The sequence below is a fragment of the Solanum verrucosum genome, unplaced genomic scaffold (assembly GCF_900185275.1).
Source record: "Solanum verrucosum unplaced genomic scaffold, falcon-dt-bn FXZP01000067.1, whole genome shotgun sequence".
Taxonomy (NCBI): domain Eukaryota; kingdom Viridiplantae; phylum Streptophyta; class Magnoliopsida; order Solanales; family Solanaceae; genus Solanum; species Solanum verrucosum.
Genome location: NW_026020175.1, coordinates 1,164,001 through 1,181,696, shown reverse-complemented (window position 1 = coordinate 1,181,696; position 17,696 = coordinate 1,164,001). Strand labels below are relative to the sequence as shown.

The window sequence follows — 17,696 nt, the reverse complement described above, 5'->3', positions numbered from 1 at the left end:
ATCTAATAAATGAAGCAACCTACCCAAATGATTAAGCACAAGAAATCCTTTCGAAATCGCCTTCAACGGTTTCCTAAGCTCAAAAATGGAAAATTGGGCTTAAACCCCAAAATCCGCAGGCAAAAATCCTCTCTGAAGTCGCTTAAGCAAACACTAGTTCGCAAAAGTGAACTCCACTAAAAAGCTTGGCCTTCGCTTTTGCGAACAGGCCCTTCGCGATCGTGAAGGTCTGGATTTCCATTCCCTTTGCTTTCGGGATCAGGGTCTCACAATTGCGACATATGCGAAAGAGAACCCCCTATTGCGACCACGAGGGTAACAAATATCAGACCTCAGCAAAATCAACCAACTCTCAAAACATCGAAAAGACCCTCGAGATTCATTCCAAACCCCATACACATAAACCACTTATGCAAATCAATTATATTGAATTTTTGGACTTGATGAAACTGTCGAAACACGAATCCAAGGTCTCCTTGACCCGACATCCGTGAAGATCACAAGAAACTAACATAATGCCTAAAAGACTAAAACAAGTTTGATACCTCTCAAAAATCAACCAAGACCTCACCGATATCTAAAATCATCTTCTGAAACCAATGAAACTCTCAAAATTTCAATTCTAGCATCTGAACCCCGAATGTTGACCAAAGTCAATCCGAAGGCTAAATGCTCAACAATTTCCAACTTAGGATCTCAAATCATCAAAAAGACTCCAAATCTGAATCGACAACTCTCACATAACAGTTTCCACATTCTGGAGCTGATGGAATCGACGGAATTCTATTCCGACACTCGAAACTCCAAAAGGCACCGAAAATCACTTTTTAACCATATTAGCCTTTCAAACTCAAATCTTACAAAATTCTCAACTTTAAACTCAAAGTTCGAAATCAATTTTCAAAACTCAATCATAAAAACAACATGGTGTCAATATCGGGTGGGAAAAACGATAAATTTACGAAACTTTCTAAAAATGACCAACCGGATCACTACATTTGCTTACACCAATATATATATATATATATATATATATATATATATATATATATATATATATAGACACACTAATTCATAATTGTTTAAATTGACACATGAATCACATAATTGTAGTATACTAATATGCTTGTTCAATATATCCTATTATAGTCGAAATAACAAACAGAAAATATCTAACTTTGAAGTATAGAAAAGTACTAAATTGAAGTTATTGATTCTTTCCTTTGCATTGGTGAGATAAAGGGGAGAATAGAACAACCAATGACTCTATTATTGAGGTAATTTCAGTTTAAGTCTACCTTGTCAAGATGGTAGACTGGAGCAGACTTCTCTTAGATGCATTCAAGTATCTTGATTGGCAAGTGAAATTGCATTTGGCGGAAACTGAAGTGAAGATATTATTTACTTGTATGACTAAGATTTGACAGCACATGCCTTTCTTTCACAGTGCTGTATTTTGTGTTTTGATGATTTTACAAACTATCGTGCAAAGGGACCTAGTCCACAGACAAGTCAACTGTGTGCAAATGTAAGCCTGTACTTTCTGCAGTGGTTGGTAGGCAAAAGAGGCACTACAACGGCAGGCTACCTCGATCAATGGCATGCATCTTAGGTTTTGTCTCTCTTATAAAAGAACAAGTGACAAGATCAAAACCTAATTTTTGCAATCAAGAATATTCACAAAAAACAAAAGTAATTTCAAGGAAGAACATTGTTCATACTCAACAAGGACCTGATCGAGTGTTACAGTGTCTTGAGTTGTTGTTGTGCTTTGTGTCTTCTGCTCTTATATTGTAAATTATGCTCCTATGTTATAAAGGGTAGTAGATTGTTTCTTCTCTTATCTTTGAAATTTGAGTTGGTGGCTAGAGTTAGTTGTGGTATAGTGTTGAAATCTATATCGACTAGAGTTAGTTGGTGTAGTGGCAATAAAGTTATTGCTTGGTTTTCTTGTAATAGAGCTGTTACAAGGTTGGTAGGATATTTAATTCATTTATTTACTTGAGTTTGTAATTACGAGTTGCTTGAAGTTAATGAAGCATTGAGAAATCCTGTGAGACATGTTGTAGTTTTTCCTCCTTTGAGCAAAGAGGTTTCCACGTAATTTTACTTTCAGCATTTAACTTAAATACTCTGTTAACTGGTTTTGTAAAGAAGGATGAGCTTATTATCCACCCGAGCTTCCATCCATGCGCCACCTTGCCCTCGGTGATTTCAGGGTTGTAAAACACATGGGATACTTGCAGAAAGCATCACTAGATTGGCGTAAAATAGTATAAACAACAATTCTGTAATTTAATAAATCAAACGCAGAGCACCTAAAAACAGTCACTTGGTGAGCAAGAGCACTTGCACCTCATTGTAATTGTTTTTGAATCATTAGGCAGGACCGGATTACATTATCATCATATAACAAGGGAAAATGCTCTAATATGCCGTCGAATTTTTAAAAAGGCTCATCTATACCATTCGTTAAAAAATTGACTCATCTATGCCATTTTCGTTTGAGAAAAGGTTCGTCCATGTCATTATTTGTCATAGGTGTCATGAGTCCACTCAATTAATATTTATTGTCATTCAAAAATAGTATCTTTTACTTGCAAAATAATGAATACATTATGAGCACCAAGGTTATGCACCTTCAAGTAAGTACATATAACTTTGTTGATCGGATAAATTTTCAAACTCAATTCCATAATAGAGTAAACATGATATACTAGATGAAAAGTAGTACATACATGCACGAATTTTAAAAAAGAAATAGTTCTCAGAGTGTTCGCAAATAATGAGTGCAAAAATACACAATAAATACAGACCAAATTGCACAGCTCTTTAAGCTATTATTAAGTAGAAAGAAAAGAATTCCTACTTCTACAAACAGCACATAACACCAACAAATTGAAGTGGCAGCTGTGGTGTCATGAATAACAATACACGTAATAGATACTCTTTGACTTTCGGCTTTAGCTGTCTTGATCTTCTGAAGTCTCACATACAGTGCGGCAAGAACGGAGTCAACTTCACTCAGCTCTAGACTGCCCAGCTCGGGAAGACAAGATAATGCCAACAATAAGCCCATAAAGAGCCAAGGCTTCAGCGAAAATGAGAATGAGGATCATCCCAACAAAAAGCTTGGGTTGTTGTGCATTAGCCCTAGAAAATGATTATTGTTCAGCACACAAATAGGAATCATTTATAAAGCTACGATCAGCTTGACAACAGAAATACAAATAAGCCATCCCAACCAAAGTGAATAGAATGGATCAATCCTAAGCTGAATATGTAATAACTAGCCTGCAACAGTCATTGTATTGAGTGTTTGGTTGTTATATGCCATGAATAGTTTAGGCAAAGTCATATAGACTTGAGAATAAAAGGTAAAGAATTTAAACAGTTTTAATGGGTGAGAAGTCGTTGTATGTTTTTTCTCCTAATATGTAACAGATATTACCATAAGCTGGGAATAATAACTAAGCATGAAGAGTTGACGAGTGGCTAAAAGATATGGAGAGAAGGAATCCTAGGGCAGAGCAATGAATGAAAGGCACCCATACTGTTAAATATACCCCTACTATATTTCAACTATATTGACTGCAAACATGCACCTTCATCTGGGACAGTTTGCTCTGCAAGTCAACACCTTAGACCACAAAAATTGCAAGATTCAAAGAAAACCATTGAGCCCTAACTAACCACTGGGATTGAAATGCAAGAATGTTATTGTCTTTTTTATTCACTTCCCACTTTCTTTGGAGAAATGCTTCTACAAGACTTCAGGTCTCTCTTTAATTTTATGTCACATAAGTTTCCTTTTTCAGGAATACAACAACAAACCCAGTATTGCCCTAAAAGTGGGGTTTACTTTTCAGTAATGTCACAAAATAATCAACCAACAGGTTATGTTAACAGCTATCCCCCGACTGATACAGGATGAGACTAGTGCTTATCTTTGTTTTTTAACTTAATGGGAAAACTAAATCTGGACGGACTGGAAAAGGTCAATGAATTTTAACAGCAGCTTGAAACTGCAAGAAAAAGAAAAGAAGTAACAGCACACATTGTCGCTAAAATTTATTTTCTAAGAAGAGGGAAAAGCAGAACAGAATAATCGTAAATAACACTCCTACAAGTCCTGGCAATCATAGAAAATGAAGATGTTATTTTTTGACAACTTTGAGATTCTAAAAAGTAGAAGTTGTCACATGTTACCTTTTAAGTAGTATATATTTGAAATGGGAGCAAAAAAGAGGAATGGTGTTTTTACATATAAAGCATACACCAGCACTTTGGAACAGCCAAAAAGATAGTATACATCTTTCGAGAAAAGAAGAATGTTATTGACCTAAGCCAAACAAGAAAAGGCGATCTTTGAATAGTGATCCCTAAGTTTTCCAAAGCAACAACTAAGAAAATTACCAAGCAACTATGTTCTCTATCTGAACTCTTTATTTTATTAATTTCAAAAGTTCCCTGCAGATGTTAGAATGCAATTTTGACAAATCATAACATTGAGAAAACAAATACCAAGGCATCTCGATTACATTCTACTAGATCAACTCTCATTGGAACTCTAGTTCCAACTGCTAAATAAATTCTCTTTTTCTTTTTTTTGTAAAAATGTTCGACAACTAAAAGTTTATCCTCTCCATGTTACTAAATAACGAACGTACAAAGACCATCTATCAATTTGTCCTAACAGCACAACATTAAAAATCAATGTGGCGGAGTTCTTCACGCATGATCTTTCACATTCTAACTATTCAATTCATATTCAACAGGCACTAGCAAGCAAAGAAAGAAAAGGACAAGGAACCAATAAAACAAATAAAGGAATCAATACCTAACACCAGCATCTCCAACAATACCAATAGCCATTCCAGCAGAGAGGCCAGCAAGACCACAAGCAAGTCCAGATGAGAGATGAGCATAGCCATCAAATAGGTAATACGACTTTGTTTTGGGGTTAATCCCAGTACTGATGATCACAGCAATAATCAAGCCATAAATACCTAACACACCAGCCATAACCACTGGAACAATTGATTTCATCACCAACTCCGGCCTCATCACTCCCATTGACGCCACTCCAACACCACTCTTTGCTGTTCCATAAGCTGCCCCCATACCTACGAATAATTCAAAATTAAATTAGATTTGTGATCAGTTGCAAATGAGCATAAGATGAGCTAGGCTGATTCACATATGATGTGCTCGTATCTCCAGCAAAGACAGATCCAATATTTAAATCTTATAGATGCAAAATCTCACTGTCTTAGATGGTCATAACTCATAACAGGTACAGATTTAATAAAACTATATAATTTTCAATACTGTTCAGCTCCATATGTAAATCAAAAGCAACAAATTGAACTACTAGTAATAAAAAAGCAACGCTAGCAAATTAGCATACGGAATTAAATATGATCAGAGGCCGATCGGAGATTTCAAGCTGGTAGATGCAAAGAACCAGCAGCAGTGCTAACATTATTCAAACGATTTCATGAGTTGACTAGAAGACGAAATTCAAACATCAGCTGCCATGGACTCTGCAGATCTAAGGTAGAACTTACATGAGAAGACGAGGGCAGCGGCAGCACCAAGGAAGCCGAAGAAAGGAGCAGTTTCATCTCCGGCAAAGTTTGACATTGTGGTTAAGATTTGGATCTGAGAATTTTGAGCTTTGGAGCTGAATAGATCTTTTTCTCCTCCCTCACGCTGTGTCCATTGATGGAATAGTTGATAACTCTGTCATAATGGATTTGGGCTTTCCACGCTATTTTGGGCCGATTGCACAACTTCGGATCTTAAGAGGGGATAACATTCAACACCAAACTATTTTGCACAAATGTTATACACCAAACTAGTCTAGAGTTATTAAAAAACGTGTTTTTTTTTTAAGGAAAAATTATGCGATTAAGCAAACTTATATTATTTAATTACTCATCATAGCTATAGTTTGCTATAATTACCATTTGCGACTAATATTATACATTAATTACATGGGCTGACTTCGAGTTTATATAATTAATCACTTTTGTATATGTATAATTCGCCAGAATATACAAATACATATGTATAATATACAATTATCTAACCGATATACATATACAATTCACCTCTCTCCCACTCTCTGCCCTCTCTCGCTCGCCTCTCTCCTCCCTCTCCCAATCTCGCTCACATTTCTCCTCCCTCTCTCAATCTCGCTCGCCTCTCTCCTCCCTCTCCCAATCTCGCTTGCCATCTATACAAATACATATGTATAATATACAATTATCTAACCGATATACATATACAATTCACCTCTCTCCCACTCGTTGCCCTCTCTTTCTCGCCTCTCGTCTCCCTATAACATGTAGCTACAAATTGTAATTATCAAATTATAGCTATGGAGAGTAATTAGACTATTTTTGAGCGGCTATATGTGAAAGTTCTTCTTTTTTAAAAGAAAAATTACCTAAATATATATTTTATTTTATTTTATTATAATCTTTAAAATTCTCTACTATTTTAAAATTTTCAAAAATCTCCTCTCAGATACATCACTCCCCTCTCGTTGATACATCTCTATCTCCCTCTCGGATACATCCCTCCCCTGTGTAACTGAATGTCTATTGATGTATCCAGAAACTTAGTGATGTATCCGAAAGTCTAGTGATGTATCTGGAATCCATAAATTTTAATAAATTCTTATAATTTGGAAAATAGTAGAGAAATATTGTAATTAGCTTTTAACATTATGAGATTTATGTAAATTATACTTTTTTTTTTCATTATTTCCATAGTGCTTAAGCTATATTTGTAAAATATATATATATATATATATATTAAAACATGGACAAAAAGTTAGTGATGACCGAAAAAAGGCCATTTGGGCAGACAATCAAAAAGTTTGAAACTCAAAATTCAAATTTGGCCATTTTGCCAAATGCTTGTTCATTTAAGAGTAGATCTAGGTTTAGCAAACATAAAAATCATATTTGTATGTTATAGCTATTGTTTGCATAATTGCGTTTCATAGCAAATTTTATGTTTGCTATGGAGCATCAGATTTGTATAAATCGCAGGCAGACATTTCATTTGTATAAAAGCGCAGCGATTGTATGTGTAGATAAATTGTATATTTGTAACTACTATGTATATGTATCAATGATTGTGTTTGTATATCTGCATAAAATTTGAATTTGTATACAATTGAATCGAAATAAAATATTTGTATATCAAATCTCTCTTATACAACACAAATTATATATTGTAATTAGTATAATTTTTGTTTGTATAAAGCGAGAAAGAGAGAAAGGCAAAAGAGAACTGATAGGAGAAGATCTGTATTTGTATAATTATAAGTGTATAGAACGAAAGTATATGTATTTGTATTTGTATTTGTATATATAGTTTTCTCTCGCTTTATACAAACACAAATGCAATTTATATATTTGTGTTTGTATAAAAGTGAGAGAGGCGAGGGAGATCAGGGAGAGTGGCAAGCGAGATTCCTGAGGAGAGAGGCGAATGACAAGTGTTTGCTACAGATTAGAATAAAATATTGAAACTGTGGTTATACATTTTATTTGAATTAATAGTTTGTTATTTTATACAATTTTCCCTTTATTTAAACCAGAGGTCATCAACACATTTTATTTGGAGTGGTCCTTAATTTTTTTCGTCAAATTAGAGGTCTCAAATTTTTATTCTTTAGTACTTTAAGTGATAAAAAAGAGAGTCGAAAATATCTTTGACATCGAAAAAACACAAGTTATATCTGATAAAGTCATAGTTTAATTTCTACATAATTTATGTCGATAGAGGCAAAAGTTTAGTTTCAAAATGTTATGTCTTAAGAAGTTCATAACCCATAAGTTCTGTTTTACAAAATATAATTATGCCTTAAGAACTCATAACCCACGAGTTATGTTTTTACAAAACTTAAATCGATGGAGGCATAAATTTCAATATCATAACAAAGTTATGCCTTAAGAGACATAACTTATTCCTACAGAACTTTTACCAGACAAGGCAAAAGTTCTCTAAACTTATGTGTTGCGAAATTATGTCGTAGTTAAAAATATTTTGGCCCACAAATATTTCATTAAATGAACAACATGGATAAAAATTAAAGACCACCCATGAAGTCCATGCAAAAACTTCCCAAATTTAGTCCCCAACTCAATAAGGCTATGCGAGTGTCCCAAATTTACTACTCCCTCCGTTTCTATTTATATGTTGTCCTACTAAAAATAGATATTCCTTAATACCTGTCATTTCACAAAATTAATGCATAAATGACATTATTCTTTCTATTTTACTATTGAGAGTTATTAGCCTTGAAAATATGCATTTGACCAACATAAAAACAAAGTAATTGATTAATGTTCATTGGTCAAATTAATTAATCAAAATAAATTTAATTCATGTTCATTTATTGAAAATTTTAACTTCAATAGAACATTAAATAAAAGTACAATGGTAACTTTACCTAATTTCTTAAGGAACGTGAAACCTAAAATGGTGACAACTAAATAAAAACGGAGTGGAGTAAAACCATATTCTATGATCAATCTAAGATACTGTCCCAAACTGTAAGTCATCAAACTCTTTTATTGTTTTGAACTTGTTCTATATTTTTCTTTAAAATGCACTGCCTTTGAATAATGTGATGCAATAGCAAAATGAATTTAGTTTGGGTGGTGCCCTCTCAGTTTATGTAACTGAAAATCAAAATAAGAAAAGTATTCATAAAAGAATCAGATGGAATCTGTTAATCTATGAGAAGGATTACCATAGGAAGACTGTAACCAAAACTGGAATTTGTGTCCAACTTGACTAGCATGTGAAAATAGTAGGTCTACGATCATATAAGGAGACAACAACGTGTCACACAACTCTAACACCCTTCTGCATAGCCCATGTTTAAACAATTGGAATGTGAATGACATTAAATTAAACAAGAGCTTAACATTGTGAAATACAACAACAAAGCCAGATTTAACTATAATATCATTTAAAGAAAATGAAAATTGGACTGGATTTAACTTGCAAAGCTCATGTGAATATTGTCTAAATAGATTTGCTGTTCAGTTAGAAAGTAAAGAAAAAAATTCGCCGTCTGTGGGGATCGAACCCACGACCACGTGGTTAAAAGCCACGCGCTCTACCACTGAGCTAAGACGGCTCAATTGGTACAAGATTGTCAATACTATAATATATACGTATACTTATTCGTAATTGTTTAAAATGATACATGAACCACATAATTATAAAATAAGATGACTATTCAAGAAATCCTAATCTATTAGGCGAAATAACAAATAGAAAATATAACTTTGAAGTATCACAGAGAAAAACGCTAAATTGAAGATATTGATTCTTTCTTTTGCATTGGTGAAATAAAGGTGGGAATCGAACGACTAACAACTCTATTATTTAGGGTATTTCATTTTCAATTCATATATCAATATTTTAACTTTTCAAAATTAAATTTTTATTTAAAGTATTTAAAAAAATGTACGTATTAAATAATTGTCACCAAAGAAAAAATGTAACTCCCTAAATAATACTAATATGTCATACAAAGTTGATGTTGGATTTTAAAAGGTGTGAATGTAATATGAAGAGTTGTGACTTTCAAGAAGAATTGTGAATTTAATGAAAAGTTGTGATTTTATGAAGAGTATTAAATTTAATGAAAAATTGCAACTTTTATAAAAAAATGTGACTTTTATGAAATGTTAGTGACCTTTCCGAATGATTGTAACTTTTCCAAAAAGTTGTGACATTTCTAATAAGGCGCAATAAACATTCATTCACACTATCCTTTGTTGTCTATAAATAGAGGGATTTCCTCTCATTTTACAACATCAAAATTTCTGAACTTCTTTTTCTTCTTCTTTCGTGATATTACTTTTCACGTTGAATAATAGAGTAGGTTAAGAAAAACATGAAAGTAGAATCTTAGCACAATATGTTGGAGTTTGAAACTCTAGAATCGATTTATGAAGTTTGAAATAGACACCATTAATGAAATAATGATAAAATTTTAAAACAAGTATCATATGTGAAACAAAAAAAAATATAAGTATTAAAATATATATCAAGAGTGAAATAAATCCGTATAGTATTGGAAAAGAAATAGTTTATCCATGCTACCTCTTTCAAAATCAACGACAATTTTAAAAGTTAAAACTTAATGATTATCTTCTAGAGTCCAAAAGAGGTACCATGGTCCAGGAGTAAAATAATATGATAATGGTATGCCTCTTTTAAACTCCAGAACAATGTCCTGAAGTTTTAACTTGTAAAATTTGAAACTTCATTATTTTATTATAAAGTTCAAACATGTTTTGTTATAAAACTGCGATAATTTTTTTTTTGAAAATACTAAATTGAAACTTCATAATATTGAAGTGTCACCTTTAAAATTTTTGAACTCTAATATACTATACATAAAATTTTACTCATAAAATTTTGAAACTCTAATACACTCTAATGGAATGTCTTCATATTTTAGGTAAGAGTATTTTTTGTCCCTTTTTTCTTGGTTATATTAAAGAATGGCTAAACACTAAATAGTTTTGAGATCTTGGTTAAAACTTAAATGTTGTCCCCACTTAAGATCCGGACTTGTGCAATCGGCCCAAAATAGCCTCGAAAGCCCAAACCCATTATGACTGAGTTATCAATTATTTCATTTGCTTCAACACCAATCGACACTGCGTGAGGGAGGAGAAAAAGATCTATTCAACTCCAAAACTCGAAATTCTCAGATCCAAATCCTAACGAAAATGTCGAACTTTGCCGGAGATGAAACTGCTCCCTTCTTCGGCTTCCTTGGCGCCGCCGCTGCCCTCGTCTTCTCATGTAAGTTCTATCTTAGATCTGCAGAGTCTATGGCAGCAGATGTTTGAATTTCGTCTTCTAGTCAACTATATTTACTTGAAATTGTTTGTAGAATGTTAGCGCTGCTGCTGGTTCTTTGCATTTACCAGCTTGACATCTCCGATCGGCCTCTGATCATATTTATTCGTTATGCTAATTTGCCAGTGTTACTTTTTTATAACTAGTAATTCAATTTGTTGCCTTGAATTATAAATGGAGCTGAACAGTATTGAAAATTATATCATTTTATTTAAACTGTACCTGTTATGAGTTATGACTATCTAAGACAATTAGATTTTGCATCTATAAGCTTTAAATATGCGATCTGTCTTTGCTGGAGATATGAACACATCTTATGTGAATCACCCGAGCTCATCTTATGCTTATTTGCAACTGATCACAAATCTGATTTTGTTTTGAATAATTCATAGGTATGGGGGCAGCTTATGGAACAGCAAAGAGTGGTGTTGGAGTGGCATCAATGGGAGTGATGAGGCCGGAGTTGGTGATGAAATCCATTGTGCCAGTGGTTATGGCTGGTGTGTTAGGTATTTATGGCTTGATTATTGCTGTGATCATCAGTACTGGGATTAACCCCAAAACAAAGTCGTATTACCTATTTGATGGCTATGCTCATCTCTCATCTGGACTTGCTTGTGGTCTTGCTGGTCTTTCTGCTGGAATGGCTATTGGTATTGTTGGAGATGCTGGTGTTAGGTATTGATTCCTTGATTTTTTCTTGGTTCCTTTCCCTTTTATTTCTTTGCATGTTAGTGCCTGTTGACTCTGAATTGAATAGTTAGAATGTGAAAGATCATATACGAAGAACTCCAAGACATTGGTTTTTTAGTGTTATGCTGTTAGAACCAATTGATAGATGATCTTTGTACTGTTCATCTTTTGGTATCATGGAGTGGATAAACTTTTAGATGTCAAACATTTTTTACAAAAAAAAAAGAACTTTTTTAGCAGTCGAACTAGAGTTCCAATGAGAGTGGATCTAGTAGAATGTAGTATGTTGCATCTCGATAAAGATGCCTTGATATGTGTTTTCACAATGTTATGATTTGTGAAAATTGCAGCCTATCATCTGCAGAGAACTTTTGGAAGTTAATAAAATTAAAAAATTCAAATAGAGAACATAGTTGCTTGGTAATTTTAGTTAAGGTTCAATTTTATTTTTCAGTTCACCATCTTAATTTCAGATCCCCTACCTTATATCGCAACAACTAAATTGGATCACACTGTGCTGATAATCTATATCAGACGATAATTCTGAACCAGGAAGCTAACATTATCTCATCTTTTATGTGCTTGAAAACCTAAAATTTTAAATCATGGATTAAGAGATGTCTAAATGATGATTGATAGTGAGGAGTATATTGTTTGCTCCATTGGTGATTCGAATCCATAACCTTAGGGTTGAAGGTGGAGGGTACTTACCACTTGAGCAACTGAGTATACTACCAACTCCAATTAGCATGGAAACAATTTGTTTGTTTTTTTTAATTTCAATGAGCAAGTAAATACAAAATATGTAGTAATAATATAATTATCGCACCCAAGGGTGTCATCTAGTAGTCAATGAAGTGAGAAGAATCATGAGCTCTCAGATACAAATCCTAATGGAGGCATAAAACACAAGGTGATTTCTTTCCATGTACCTAAGCTTTGGTGATCCAACTTATCTGGTACTTGTGTTGGTAGGAGGTATCAGGCACCCAATGGAATAATCAAGGTGTGTGCAAACTGTCATAGACACTACAATCATAAAAAATATACTCCCTCCGTTTCAATTGGTTTTCCTATTTGGACTTGACACGAAGTTTAAAGAAATGAACAAGAACTTTTGAATCTTGTGGTATTAAATTAAAGTATGTCAAATGTACCAAAATGCATATGTGGAAAATTGAAATTAAAGAGTTGCTAAAAAGGGAAAGAGTCTTTTTTTTAAACGGACTAAAAGGGAAAGTGGGCCTAACAAATTGAAACGGAGGGAGTAATATAATTATCAGAAAGTTTCCCCATGGTTTTGTCGTAGGCATATATCACGAGTTCAAAACCTAACTACTGAACCAAATCTTGTTTTTAGGTGGAGAAGGATGGTGGGGAGGACCCATTGTCCCTGATTTTCGTAGTTGAAACAACAAATGTTTGAATCATAAAAAACTATAACTAAGAAAAAAGTAGACAAGCTGTAATCTTTTCACCAGTCCTTAAAAAGTAGGAATGAGAAAAATTTAAATATTCTAGCACCTTAGATCTTTAAGAATAAGTAAAACATGTGCAATATATACGTACTCCTATTCCAAATTGCTTTACTTCCTCCGTTCCAATTTATATGGTAGAGTGTGATTCATCATGAAGTTCAAGAAAGACAAAGACTTTTGGTTTAAACCAGCCATGACCATTTTGTGGTTATATCATGCCATTAAGGATCATATGAGAAATTTAAAAATAAATTGTTTCCAAATACTGAAAGGCGCACCCTTCGGGGTGGCCCAGCGGTTTGGACTTGGGACTTCCATGTTGGAGGTCTCAAGTTCGAAACCCCTTGCCAGCGAAAGCAAGGGGTTTGCTTTTGGGTCGAGCTCGTCGCACCGGACTTGCCTAGTGCGGGTTACCTCTCCTATGTGGTTTGCGAGCTATCGCATAGGAGCGGGGTTTTACCCTGTGCGCACCTAAAGGGTAGCGGCTGCGGGTTTCCCTTGTCATAAAAAAATAAATACTGAAAGGCACCATTTTTTTTTTTGGAATGATCTATTAAGGAAATAGTGCCACATGAATTAGAATATATGGAGTTGTTTGTTATTGCTTAGTAATTAAATATTGAGTTAACTATTATCCTTTGATAGGGGGGACAATTGTCTTCCAAAAGTTATTTTTTGGTTTTTAAGTGTAGAACAAAGTTATATTAGTTTTGAAAGTTCAACATTACCATGACTAGAAGGTGATGAAGCAACATATCGAATGTTATATTGGTATTGAAAGTTTGCGTTTTCAAATGAAATGTTTGTCCATAAGTTGAGCCTGTCATACATCTTAAATTTCTTCAACTTGCCAAAAGGTCTATTGTGCAAGCATGCACTCTTTTTTTTGATGACTGAAATCTCATGCACTCTTGAGGGGATTGCATTTGTTTTTCTTTATTGTTGCTTTGGAAAACTTAGGGATCGCTGCCAAGTCGGACAGAACTACTATTGCTGCATGTCTTGACTAATCAAAGAATGCCTTTTCTTGTTTGGCTTAGGTCAATAACATTCTTCCTTTCTTGAAAAATGTCTTGCAATCTTTCCGGCTATTCCAAATTGCTGGTGTATGTTTTATATGTAAAATCACCATTCCTCAATTTTTCTTCCCTTTTGAATATATATTACTTAAAAGGTAAACTTCTACTTTTTAGAATCTCAAAGTTGTCAAAAAATAACATCTTCATTTTCTATGATTGCCAGGACTTGTAGGAGTGTTATTTATGATTATTTTATCTTGCTTTTCCCTCTTAGAAAATAAATTTTAGCGACAATGCGTGTCCGTTATTTCTTTTCTTTTTTCTTGCAATTTCAAGCTGCTGTCAAAATTCATTGACCTTTTCCAGTCTGTCTAAATTTTATTTCCTGATTAAGTTAAACAACAAAGACGATAAGCTAGTCTCATCCTGCATCAGTCGGAGAATAGCTGTTAACATTACCTGTTGGTTGATTATTTTGTTACATTCCTGAAAAAGAAACCCCGCTTTTGGGACTATATGGGGCTTGTTGTTGTACTCCTTAAAAAGAAATTATGTAACATAAAATTAAAGAGATACCTGAAGTCTTGTATAAGCATTTCTCCAAAGAAAGTGTGAAGTGAATAAAAAAAGAAAACAATATTCTTGCATTTCAAACCCAGTGGTTAGTTAGGGCTCTGTGGTTTTCTTCGAATCTTGCAATTTTTGTGGTCTAAGGTGTTGACTTCCAGAGCAAACTGTTCCAGATGAAGATGCATGTTCTGCAGTCAATATAGTTGAAATATAGTGGGTGTATGTTTAACAGAATGGACGCCTTTCATTCATTACTCTGCCCTATGATACGTTCCCTCCATATCTTTTAGCCACTCGTCAACTCTTCATGCTTAGTTATTGTTCCCAACTTATGTAACATCTACTACATATTAGAAAAAATCAAACAATGACTTCTGGAAATCACCCAGTAAGACTGTTTAAATTCTTAACCTTTTATTGTCTAGTCTATATGACTTTGCCAAAACTATGCATGCCATGTAACAACCAAACACTCAATATAATGACTGTTGCAGATTAGTTATTACATATTCAGCTAAGGATTGATCCATTCTATTCACTTTGGTTGGGATGTCGTAGTTGTCTTTCTGTTGTCAAGCTGATTGTAGCTTTATAAATGATTCCTATTTGTGTACCTAACAACAATCATTTTCTAGGGCTAATGCACAACAACCCAAGCTTTTTGTTGGAATGATCCTCATTCTCATTTTCGCTGAAGCCTTGGCTCTTTATGGGCTTATTGTTGGCATTATCTTGTCTTCCCGAGCTGGGCAGTCTAGAGCTGAGTGAAGTTAACTCCATTCTTACCGCACTGTATGTGAGGCTTCTGAAGACCAAGACAGCTAAAGCCTAAAGTCAAAGATCTATTTCGTATTGTTATTCATGACACCACAGCTGCCACTTTTGGTGTTATGTTCTGTTTGTAGAAGTAGGAATTCATTTTTTTCTACTTAATAATAGCTTAAAGAGCTGTGCAATTTGGTCTGTATTTTTTGTGTATTTTGCATTCATTATTTGTGAACAGTCTGAGAACTATTTATTTTCTAAGATTTGTGCACCGTATGAACTACTTTTCATCTATATACCATGTTTATTCTGCGTCTATGGGATTGAATTTGAATATTCTTTGATCGACAAAGTTATATTTGGTGGGTACTGCTTGAAGGTGCACGCATATACTTGATGCTCATATATTTAGTTGATATTCTGGATTTCGCTAAGTAATTTTGAGCTGGACAAATTGATCAAGGTAGTCTAATCTGGTCTGGTTACTAATAAAACTCAAGAGATCACTGTCTTAACTAGATTTGGTTTTGGCCTCAAGTTTTGATTTTTCAGTCTCGTATAAATTGTTCTTCAGTTGGTTTGTTACGATACAAGATCTATTTTTGACTAATTTAGTATATTGGTATTCAAATTTAATGTTTCCATGGTCAGATTCGGAGACAGTCCAGCATGAGTGACATATATTTCAAGTGGTGGATTATTTTGCAGATCATATGCATCTCATTTTTTCCTGTGTCAACAGTTAATTTTTGTTTTTTGGAGGGCTCAAGATTTGGAAAAAGGATAAAGGAATACCAAACAAACAATTTGGCTATACTGGGAGTTCAAATGTTTTGTTTGGGTTAATGTTGGAGTCACATGTTATGAGTTCATTAAAATTCGCTATAGCTTTGGAAAGATCGTTAGGGTCATTGAGTTCGAAAATCATTTTTTTTTTAAAGCCAGGTCCCTTGAATCTCCACAACGCACCAGAACAGCATTAAAGCAGTGAAACTCCACAAAAACAGCAGTAGAAAGCACCAGAACGGCGCCAGAAAAGCACAAAAACTGCAGCACCTGATTTGTGCTAAAAACACACTAAAATTGGACCAAAAACAGCAGTAGATGTGCACCAAAAACTACACAAGAAAAAACAACAAACTGAAAAACACAATAGCAAAATATAGTTTAAATTTGAAAAGAACAAGGTGTCTATTTTATTTTTTTTACCAAAAGAAAAACTGATCTTTAAAATGTAAGTCCACTTTGTTGGGTTGGTTGTGATTTTCCAATAAAGATTCATTCCTCTTTCTCCTAATTCTCCTTATTACATTTTTTCTTGTCCAACTTTAACATGTCCTCATCTAACCTGGAAGCATAATACATATACTTTATGTTAGTTTAAGATAATTAAATGATGAAACAATTACTCTCTAAAATAGTGTTAGAGATAATATATGTAGCTTATGACGAACTAAAGAGAGTCTCAGGCCACACAATATTGGCTTGTCTTCACGTAAGTAGTGCACCAAGTTCAGAGGTGGACACAGTTTGGTTTAAATCGAAATAACAAACTGATTTTGGTTTCGTTTTCTCAATATGGGTTTAAATAGTTTATGAATTCGATTTTCGAGTTCTTTTTGTTGATCTTCCAACAATGAACCAAGCTTTTGTTCCATATGTAAAAAACACATAAGTTCTCAAAAATAAATATAATAATGAAGCAACAAAAAAAAAATTCTCACCACAAGTAAGAGTTGATTCTCTGCCATTATTGGGTCTTAACAAAATAATTGATTTCGATAATCGATTAAGTTTTAAGTGAAATTCTAAATAGAATTTTGATTATTGAGTTTGATTTGAATAAGAGACAAACAAGAATCCTGGTTAGATATGGAAGTGGAGGGACCGGGGAAACAAAGACTGAGATTTGAAGGGAAAATTTTCTCACTGTGGATAGCTTGTAAGTCCGTTAAAAATTAGATAGTTGTTTGAGAAAGTATTAAAAGTGTACCAATTCTTGAAACACGGAGGACTGTTAGTGCTTTATGTTAAAAGACAAAGAACTATTTTGGTTCTAAATTCAAAGATAGAATTGTATAAATTTGAGGCACATATATTTCTATTCTTGGTCTCAGATGCCACTTAACATATACGTATATGATGATGATGGTTAATGTCTGACCCTCTCCGTTCCCAACCTGTACGAAACAAGAAGAATTTCAGTATTTGTCATATCTATTCAGGTGTTATGGTGAAGCCAATGAAAGGTATCAAATAA

At 33.8% G+C, this 17,696-nt stretch overlaps 3 protein-coding genes and 1 non-coding gene across 4 annotated transcripts in view; 1 reads left to right on the top strand and 3 right to left on the bottom strand.

Annotated features, from left to right (window-relative positions):
• Positions 1-17,696, bottom strand: part of LOC125828933 (disease resistance protein RGA2-like) — a 149,808-nt gene that overhangs the window by 36,703 nt on the left and 95,409 nt on the right. The window lies entirely within an intron of this gene.
• LOC125828935 (V-type proton ATPase 16 kDa proteolipid subunit) lies at positions 2,699-5,720 on the bottom strand. The gene is made up of 3 exons (XM_049508243.1): positions 5,571-5,720; positions 4,841-5,126; positions 2,699-3,153 (listed from the first exon to the last, which is right to left on the bottom strand). Exons 1-3 carry the CDS (start codon positions 5,644-5,646, stop codon positions 3,021-3,023), a joined length of 495 nt encoding a protein of 164 aa, XP_049364200.1. The 5' UTR covers positions 5,647-5,720; the 3' UTR covers positions 2,699-3,020.
• TRNAK-UUU (transfer RNA lysine (anticodon UUU)) lies at positions 9,098-9,169 on the bottom strand. Its single transcript has one exon. It is a non-coding gene; the product is annotated as a tRNA-Lys (tRNA).
• LOC125828934 (V-type proton ATPase 16 kDa proteolipid subunit) lies at positions 10,658-15,708 on the top strand. Its single transcript, XM_049508242.1, has 3 exons — positions 10,658-10,854; positions 11,304-11,589; positions 15,307-15,708. The coding sequence occupies exons 1-3, from the start codon at positions 10,779-10,781 to the stop codon at positions 15,437-15,439; spliced, it is 495 nt and encodes a 164-aa protein (XP_049364199.1). The 5' UTR covers positions 10,658-10,778; the 3' UTR covers positions 15,440-15,708.

What these genes read in the sequence shown, in the direction of transcription:
- LOC125828935 (XM_049508243.1), bottom strand. Translation starts at nt 5,646, where the DNA reads ATGTCAAACTTTGCCGGAGATGAAACTGCTCCTTTCTTCGGCTTCCTT. An exon ending in CGCTGCCCTCGTCTTCTCAT is followed by an intron (nt 5,127 to 5,570) that starts GTAAGTTCTACC and finishes AATTATTCGTAG; the next exon opens with GTATGGGGGCAGCTTATGGA. An exon ending in GTTGGAGATGCTGGTGTTAG is followed by an intron (nt 3,154 to 4,840) that starts GTATTGATTCCT and finishes ATCATTTTCTAG; the next exon opens with GGCTAATGCACAACAACCCA.
- LOC125828934 (XM_049508242.1), top strand. Translation starts at nt 10,779, where the DNA reads ATGTCGAACTTTGCCGGAGATGAAACTGCTCCCTTCTTCGGCTTCCTT. An exon ending in CGCTGCCCTCGTCTTCTCAT is followed by an intron (nt 10,855 to 11,303) that starts GTAAGTTCTATC and finishes AATAATTCATAG; the next exon opens with GTATGGGGGCAGCTTATGGA. An exon ending in GTTGGAGATGCTGGTGTTAG is followed by an intron (nt 11,590 to 15,306) that starts GTATTGATTCCT and finishes ATCATTTTCTAG; the next exon opens with GGCTAATGCACAACAACCCA.